The 9401-nt window shown below is 51.8% G+C and overlaps 1 protein-coding gene across 1 annotated transcript in view; it reads left to right on the top strand.

Moving 5' to 3' along the window:
• Positions 1–9401, top strand: part of LOC129701853 (teneurin-2-like) — a 358384-nt gene that overhangs the window by 282556 nt on the left and 66427 nt on the right. Inside the window, exon 3 of the mRNA XM_055643337.1 lies at positions 8991–9275. Coding sequence (XP_055499312.1) covers positions 9050–9275 — 226 coding nt within the window. The 5' untranslated portion in view covers positions 8991–9049. The remainder of the gene's footprint in view (positions 1–8990; positions 9276–9401) is intronic.

Below are 9401 nucleotides of genomic sequence, written 5' to 3'. Positions count from 1 at the left end.
AGTCTGTGGAATTCTCTGCCTCAGAGGGCAGTGGAGGCCGGTTCTCTGGATGCTTTCAAGAGGGAGCTAGATAGGGCTCTTAGAGATAGCGGAATCAGGGGATATGGGGAGAAGGCAGGAACGGGGTACTGATTGGGGATACTCAAAATTGCTGGAGAAACTCAGCGGGTGCAGCAGCATCTATGGAGCAAAGGAAATAGGCAACGTTTCGGGACGAAACCCTTCAAGGGTTTCGGCCCGAAACGTTACCTATTTCCAAAAGGATTTTGGCCTGAAACGTCGCCTATTTCCTTCGCTCCATAGATGCCGCTGCACCCGCCGAGTTTCTCCAGCAATTTTTGTGCACCTTCGATCTTCCAGCATCTGCAGTTCCTTCTTGAATACTGTTTGGGGATGATCAGCCATGATCACATTGAATGGCGGTGCTGGCTAGTAGGGCCGAATGGCCTCTACTCCTGCACCTATTGTCTATTGTCTATTTGTCTATGACTCCACACTCCCATCAAGCCATCTTGCTGTCCCTGTTAGTATCTTCCTTTTAATACCATGGCCTCTCATCTTCCCACTTGAGTTGCTCCATGCAGTGTTTTGTGTCTATCTTCGGTTTCCCTGGTCCTATTGTCCAACCTGCCTGTCCAGCAGCCTCCCCTGTTTGACCTCCGTCTAAGGGCTCGCATGCAAAATTAATAAACCCATGGATCCTGCCAGCAGTCAGGATGATTTGGCTGGCGAATGAGTAAAGTTGAACTCCCAGAGGAGGTTTGGCTTCTACTCAGCTTTCCCCAGCGACCATCGCCAGGTCCTCCGCTGCCCTTCAGAGCCCAACCTGTACAATGTTCGACAGCCAGAAGTCCCCCGTAATTCCATGAATTTTAAACCAGGAATCCTGCCGTCCTGCTCGATGACAAATGGGAAGAGACGGAATTGAACACTCCGTGACATAGAAACATAGAAACATAGAAATTTGGTGCAGGAGTGGAGGCCATTCGGCCCTTCGAGCCTGCACCGCCATTCAATTAGGGGTAATATGAGGGGGAAACTTCTTTACGCAGAGAGTGGTGGCGGTGTGGAATGAGCTCCCAGTGGAAGTGGTGGAGGCAGGTTCATTGGTATCATTTAAAAATAAATTGGATAGGCATATGAATGAGAAGGGAATGGAGGGTTATGGTATGAGTGCAGGCAGGTGGGACTAAGGGGAACAAAAAAATTTGTTCGGCATGGACTTGTAGGGCCGAGATGGCCTGTTTCTGTGCTGTAATTGTTATATGGTTATATGGTTAATATGATCATGGCTGATCATCCAACTCAGTATCCCGTACCTGCCTTCTCTCCATACCCCCTGATCCCTTTAGCCACAAGGGCCACATCTAACCCTCTTAAATATAGCCAATGAACTGTGGCCTCAACTACCTTCTGCGGCAGAGAGTTCCAGAGATTCACCACTCTCTGTGTGAAAAAAGTACTTCTCATCTCGGTTTTAAAGGATTTCCCCCTTATCCTTAAGCTGTGACCCCTTGTCCTGGACTTCCCCAACATCGGGAACAATCTTCCTGCATCTAGCCTGTTACTCGATTTCATTTCGCTCCCTGCTTCACATTGATGAGTTTCATCCGAGGTGGATTTTACAAACATGGTTTTTTTTTTCTAAAACAAACGGGAATCTCGGTTTCGTCTCGGTGACTCGAAGTAAAGAGGAGCAAATGGACAAACGCTAGCTGGGGTTTTGTTTTTCCTTTCAGTTTACCAGCCTTGTTTGACTGAAGTGCAAGTGGAGTCTAGAGCAATCAGTGAATGATGAGGTCGGACTGCCTTTGGCAGTCTCCACATCCATCAGTCCACGATGTGTCTCATCCACCACTCATGAGCATGAGTGACAGGCATTGCCGTTTGCTCCTAGCTGCGGAAATATCTCTTGTTCCTCTCTCTCACTCATCTTACACTCCCACCCCTCCCCTCCCCTCCCAGGGGCGGAAATACCCGGGGGGGCCAGAGGGGACACGTCCCCCCCCCATGTTAGATAGATAGCCTTTATTGTCATTCAGACCGAAGTCTGAACGAAATTGCAGCAGTCATACGTATAATACAATAAAAAAAACAATAAACACATATTAACATCCACCACAGTGAGTCCACCCAGGCATCTCCTCACTGTGATGGAGGCAAAAGTCTTAGGTCTGCAGTCTCTTCCCTCCTCTTCTCCCTCTGTGCTGGGGCGATAATCCCCCCCCCCGGCGATGTTAAAAACAGTCCTGCGGCTCAAATACCGCGGCCCGGGGTGGTCGAAGCTGCCGCCCACCAGACCTGCAGACGCAGCCGCTGGCCCGCGGCCGAACCCCGGACTCAGGCCACCACCGCCAGAACACCGTCCCAGCCACCCTCACGTGAGTACTGCGCCGTCTTCAGCCTCGAGCTGGGCCGCCCCGACATGGGCGTCGCTTCTCCCTCAGGCTGCCAGCGCCGCACCTCCCCGAGCTCGGCCGCTCCGACGGGAGCCTCGTTCCACCCTCGGGCTGGCCGCCCTCACGGGAGCGTCCCAGCCTCTTCCAGCCCTGAGTCGGACCACCCTCACGGGAGCGAGCTCAGGGTGAGTCCAGACGGGCTCTGCCTCCGGAGCCTCGAGGTCGCCAGCTCCATTAGGCCTCAGCGAAAGGCTGCAAAAAGGTCGTATTCCCCCGCAGGGAGAGACTGCAAACCCCGTTTCAAACCCCCCCCCCCCCCCCCCCCCAAACACAAACTAAAAACCAAAAACTAGACTAACCAAAACAAAATAAACAACACAAAAAACACAAACAAACGGGACTGCCGGTGAGCCGCTGCAGCCAGAGCTGTGCCGCCACTCCGTATGTTTTGAGAGGTGGGGGACATCCCCCCGAGTTTTTGTGATCCCAATTTTAATATCTCCGCTTTCCACGAGGCAGTGGGGGTGGGACTGATGACCGAGGGTGCGATGATTGGAGGAGGGGAGACGTGGCACAGACCTGCGCCTCAACCGGATCCAGGCAGGATCGATCCCAGCCGGGTGACACCCCCCCCCCCCCCCCCGACGGGCGGGCAGAGCAGTGAAACAGCCAGCGCAGTGAAACAGCACTAAACACGGCTCCAAACTCTGCCCGTCCCGCCAGGTTACCCTAACCCTAAGCTTGCGGGAAATATGACCAGCGTGGAGAAGCAGCGCTGGTGTCCCGTCAGTCCAGACAGGGCTGTAGTTAACCCGGTGAGACAGGCAGTCGAACTGCATTTGGTGCTCGATTGAGCCTCCGAAGCCTCGCGTGCGCGTGTGTGCGTGAGTGTGCGCTTGCACCCGTGGCCGCCAAAAAATTGTGTCCCCCCCCGTCCCCTCCATGTTTTGATAGCGAGTTCCGCTCTTGTCCCCTCCCCTCCCCCACTCCCGCCCACCTCCTCTACTTACCTTCCCTCCCTCAATTCCTCAAGGTAGACACACAAAGCTGGAGTAACTCAACAGGACAGGCAGCATCTCTGGAGAGAAGGGATGGGTGACGTTTCAGGTCGAGACCCTTCTTCGGACAACAGACAATAATAGACAATAGGTGCAGGAGTAGGGAATTCGGCCCTTCGAGCCAGCACCGCCATTCAATGTGATCATGCCTGATCATTCACAATCAGTACCCCGTTCCTGCCTTCTCCCCATATCCCATAACTCTGTTATCTTTAAGAGCCCTATCTAGCTCTCTCTTGAAAGCATCCAGAGAACCGACCTCCACCAGGCAGAGAATTCCACAGGCTCACAACTCTCTGTGTGAAAAAGTGTTTCCTCATCTCCGTTCTAAATGGCTTACCCCCTTTATTCTTCAACTGTGTGGCCCCTGGATCTGGACTCCCCACAACATCGGGAACATGTTTCCTGCCTCTAGCGTGTCCAAACCCTTAATAGTCTTATATGTTTCAATAAGACATTCAGTCTTTTTGCTTAAGAAGGAACTGCAGATGCTGGAAAATCGAAGGTAGACAACAGTGCTGGAGAAACTCAGCGGGTGCAGCAGCATCTATGTTGCGAAGGAAATAGGCAACGTTTCGGGCCAAAATCCTTTTGGAAATAGGTAACGTTTCGGGCCGAAACCCTTGAAGGGTTTCGTCCCGAAACGTTGCCTATTTCCTTCGCTCCATAGATGCTGCTGCACCCGCTGAGTTTCTCCAGCACTTTTGTCTACCCAGTCTCTCTGCTGACTGGTTAGCACGCAACAGAAAAAGCTTTTTGGCTGCACTTCGATACACGTGACAACAAGCTAGACTCAAATAAACTATAGGACTGTGGTCATCTGTTCCAAAGCAGCCGTCATTCATTAATTGTAAGGAACATTCTGCTAAATGTACTCTCGGTTGAAGCAACTCCACTTTGCAATGGTAGTTGCAGTGACAGGAAACAGCTACGAGGATCTCAAATGGATTCAGGAAGCAGTGTGTCTTCCTTATCACATTGGAAGTGACTCTGACGTATGCCAGTCTGGTGTAAAGAATCTGATTTAGCTGGGTTTCTCCAAGTCAATTCCAATCAGAGGTGAGTCGACACACTTTATATTCATGGTTATCACCTTACCTCATCATTATTTATTCTCTTATTTCCAGTTTTGTTCCTAAGTTTAGTTTTGTTTCGAGATACAACGGGGAAACAGGCCCATCGCCCCACCGGCGATCCCCGCACACTAATGCCCCTGTCCCACTTAGGAAACCTGAACGCAAACCTCTGGAGACTTTTCAATTCAATTCAATTCAACTTTAATGTCATCGCACAAATACAAGTATGAGTACAACGAAATGCAGTTTTGCGTCAGTCCGTAGTAGTTGTACATAAAGAAAAAAAAAAAAATAGAAAGAGAGAAGATACAGAATAATCAAAAAATACAGAATAATTAAACAATGGGGACGGAGGGACCAGAGAAATCTATCGACGGGACTCCGAGTTCAGCAATGTGATTGTATTATTGTAGAAGCTGTTCCTCATCCTACTAGTACGTGACCTGAGGCTCCTGTACCGCCTCCCTGATGGGAGGAGGGCAAACAGTCCATGGTTGGGGTGTGAGGGGTCTTTGATGATCTTCCCGGCCCGTCTCAGACACCGTTTTCGGTGGAGGGCATCCATGGCAGGGAGCGGGGCACCGATGATGTGCTGCGCGGTTTTCACCACCCGTTGTAGTGCCTTCCTGTCCGCAGCAGTGCAACTGCTGTACCATACCGTGAAGCAGGTGGTCAGGATACTCTCTATGGTACAGCGGTAAAAGTTGGTCAGGATCCGGGGGGACAGGTGGGCTTTCTTGAGCCTCCTCAGGAAATAAAGGCGCTGCTGTGCCTTTTTGATCAGCTTGGAGGTGTTGAGGGACCAGGACAAATTGCGACCCACCCAAGGTTTCCGTGCGGTTCCCGGAGGTTCCCGGAGGTTTTTGTCAGTCTCCCTACCTGCTTCCACTACCTGCAACCTCCAGCAACCACCTGCAACCTCCGGGAACTCCAGAGGTTTCCGTTCAGGTCTCCTAAGTGGGACAGGGGCGTTAACACTATCCTACACACATTTGGGACAATTTTACATTTACACCAAGCCAATTCACCTACAAACCTGCACGTCCTTGGAGTGTGGGGAGGAAAACGGAAGATCCCGGAGAAAACCCACGCAGGTCACGGGGAGAACGTACAAACTCCGTACAGACAGCGCCCGTAGTCAGGATCGAACCCGGGTCTCCGGCGCTGTAGGCACTCTTCCCGATATTCTTCCCCGGAATTGAGCCAGGAATACAATCTTGCATAGTGTCTACTTTGTTGTCCAGAAGATGATGGCTTCTCTCGACTGCCTTGGGCAAGCAGCCACCTTAACCAAACTCCAGTCATTTCCTCCACATCTCTGGTCCAGGTTTGGGGAATTGTGAATGCCCGCACCACCAGACTCAGGAACAGCTTCTTCCCCTCTGCTATCAGGCTTCTGAACGGCCCTTCCATGAGCTAGGTTACTGTCCGATTCACCTCTACCCCATTGCGGACATTGGACTTCGTCTGTGGAACTGGTGCCCTACAATGCTGAGAACTATATTCTGCACTGTATCTTGCCCTTTGCTCTACCTGTTGTACTGGAGTTTGACGTGATTGTATTAACGTATAGTATTATCTGATCTGTATGGATGGCATGCTGAGCACAACTCTCATGTGTGACTGAGTTGGAAGCTGAATGTCCTCAACATCCTTGGGAAGTCGAGGCGTTGATCTGCCTTCTTGGCTATCGCTTCAAAGTGGTTGGTCCACAACTGGTCATTGGTAATATTAACACAAAGGAACTTCTCAACCAAGGAAGGAAGGAAGTTCTCATCCAGTATCACTATGGCCCCATTGCTGCTGATTGGGGCATGTACTCCATCCAGCATGCTTCCTGAAGCCGATGACTTGCTCCTTTGTCTTGCTGACATTGAGGGGGAGCTTGTTGTCACCAGACTTGGACCTGCATTCCAAGCTTTGTCACAGGAGAGATGGCCAAATGGTCAGAGGCAAGGATTCAAAGATGTACTCAAACCTCCCTGAAAAATACCTAGTCCCTACTGAAAGTGTATTGTTAGATCTATGTTCCACTGTATGTAGCATGTCTGTCCCACTTGCGTGCGATTGCATGCATTTGGCGCGACCAAACGGAAGCGGAGTTCACGCGAAGATCGTGTTAAGTTCGCGCATGACGTAACTTGCATCATGCTTACCAATCAGCTGGCCAGGAGGGGGCTGACTGAATTTGGCCGTCGCACAGCGTCGGGCGGTGATGTCATCGCGCAACGCCACGCGCTAGGCGTACGGCGCCAAGGCGCTGCATACGCCGTCAAGACGCTGCGTACGACCGCAATGCACCTGCGTGCCGACAGGCCGTTGGCGCGCGAAGATTTCGAACACTCAGATTTTCGGAGCCCCGTGCGATGTGGGGACCAGTCCCGCACAACTCCGCGCTTCCAAGTGGGACCGCCCCCCCCCCCCCGCGCGGCCATACGGTGCACGTACGCCTCAAGCAACCACGTTTGATCACGCCAAACGCATGCAATCGCACGCAAGTGGGACAGGCCCTTTAGCACCTGCACTGATGTAGAGCACTTTGGTCAACGAGAGTTGTTTTTAAATGTGCTGTAGAAATAAAATTGCTTTGACTTGACTTGAGGAAGAAAGATCATTTGATATGGTTTGGAGAACAATGGTTCCATGCATCAGGAGCACACGGGAGTCTCTATACATCCATTGTGTATAAATCACTCGAGACATGGTCTCCACGGGCGGCACGGTGGAGCAGCGGTGGAGTCGCTGCCTCACAGCGCCAGAAACCCGGGTTTGATCCCGATTATTGGTGCTGTCTGTACGGAGTTTGTACCTTCTCCCCTTGACTGTGTGGGGTTTTTCTGAGCGCTCTGGATCCCCCCCGCACCGCACACTCAAGATGCACGGGTTTGTAGGTTAAATGGCTTGGCATACATGTATATTGTCCCAAATGACTCCCCCCTCAACTCCATTCAAGGACCCAAGCAGTCGTTCCAGGTGCGGCAGAGGGTTCACCTGTACCTCCTCCAACCTCATCTACTGCATCCGCTGCTCTAGGTGTCAGCTGATCTACATCGGTGAGACCAAGCGCAGGCTTGGCGACCGTTTCGCCCAACACCTCTGCTCGGTTCGCAATAACCAACCTGATCTCCCGGTGGCTCAGCACTTCAACTCCCCCTCCCATTCCCAATCCGACCTTTCTGTCCTGGGCCTCCTCCATGGCCAGAGTGAGTCCCACCGCAAATTGGAGGAGCAGCACCTCATATTCCACTTGGGTAGTTTACACCCCAGCGGTATGAACATTGACCTCTCCAGTTTCAGGTAGTCCTCAGTGTCTCCTCCCCGTCTCAGCTCTCCCTCAGGCTCAGCCCTCTGGTGCCTCCCCTTTCTTCTTCCTGCCCACATCTCCCCGCCCCCAAACCCCCACATCAGTCTGAAGAAGGGTTTTGGCTCGAATCGTCACCTATTCCTTCGCTCCATAGATGCTGCCTCACCCGCTGAGTTTCCCCAGCACTTTTGTCTACGTCTAAATCAATCTTGTTTTTCCAGTATTTGTTTAGTTTAGTTTCGAGATACAGCGCGGAAGCAGTCCCTTCGGCCCACCGAGCCCGCGCCGACCAGCGATCCCCGCACATTAACACTGCCCAACACACACGAGGGACAATTTTTACATTTACCAAGCCTGTACATAGAAGCATAGAAACATAGAAACATAGAAATTAGGTGCAGGAGTAGAGGCCATTCGGCCCTTCGAGCCTGCACCGCCATTCAATATGATCATGGCTGATCATCCAACTCAGTATCCCGTACCTGCCTTCTCTCCATACCCCCTGATCCCCTTAGCCACAAGGGCCACATCTAACTCCCTCTTAAATATAGCCAATGACCTGGCATCGACTACCCTCTGTGGCAGAGAGTTCCAGAGATTCACCACTCACTGTGTGAAAAAAGTTCTTCTCATCTCGGTTTTAAAGGATTTCCCCCTTATCCTTAAGCTGTGACCCCTTGTCCTGGACTTCCCTAACATCGGGAGCAATCTTCCTGCATCTAGCCTGTCCATCCCCTTAAGAATTTTGTAAGTTTCTATAAGATCCCCTCTCAATCTCCTAAATTCTAGAGAGTATAAACCAAGTCTATCCAGTCTTTCTTCATAAGACAGACCTGACATCCCAGGAATCAGTCTGGTGAACCGTCTGTGCACTCCCTCTATGGCAGTAATGTCCTTCTTCAGATTTGGAGACCAAAACTGTACGTAATATCTTTGGAGTGTGGGAGGAAATGTAAGATCTCGGCGAAAACCCACGGGGAGAAGGTACAAACTCCGCACTGACAGCAACCGGTAGTCGGGATCGAACCCGGGGTCTCCGGTGCTGCAAGCGCTGTAAGGCAGCAACTCTACCGCTGCGCCACGGTGCGGCCATGTTTGGATAGATACCCAGTTGGATACGTGGACTCAGGTCTACTTTTGCACTTCATTTCAGGTGACCCGCAGCTGAAGATCTATTGAAGGGGCGAGCATCGGAAGCGTCCGTGACAAAGGATGGACGTGAAGGACCGAAGGCACCGCTCGCTGACCCGCGGGAGGTGCGCCAAGGACTGCCGCTACACTAGCTCTTCGTTGGACAGTGAAGAGTGCAGGGTGCCCACACAGAAGTCGTACAGCTCGAGTGAGACCCTCAAGGCCTACGACCACGATGCCAGGCTTCATTACGGCACGCGGGTGACTGAACTGGTCCACAGAGAGGCAGACGAATTCTCCAGGCAAGGTAAAGGCGATTGAAATTGTTTTTTCTCGTTCTGTTTCGCGGTTGCAATGGAAGGAAACTTCGACATCAGAGTGCAAGATCATGAGGGGAGTAGATCGGGTAGATGCACAGAGCCACCGGCCCACA

The sequence above is a fragment of the Leucoraja erinacea genome, chromosome 11 (assembly GCF_028641065.1).
Source record: "Leucoraja erinacea ecotype New England chromosome 11, Leri_hhj_1, whole genome shotgun sequence".
NCBI lineage: Eukaryota > Metazoa > Chordata > Chondrichthyes > Rajiformes > Rajidae > Leucoraja > Leucoraja erinaceus.
This window is presented reverse-complemented; position numbering and strand designations above follow the sequence as displayed.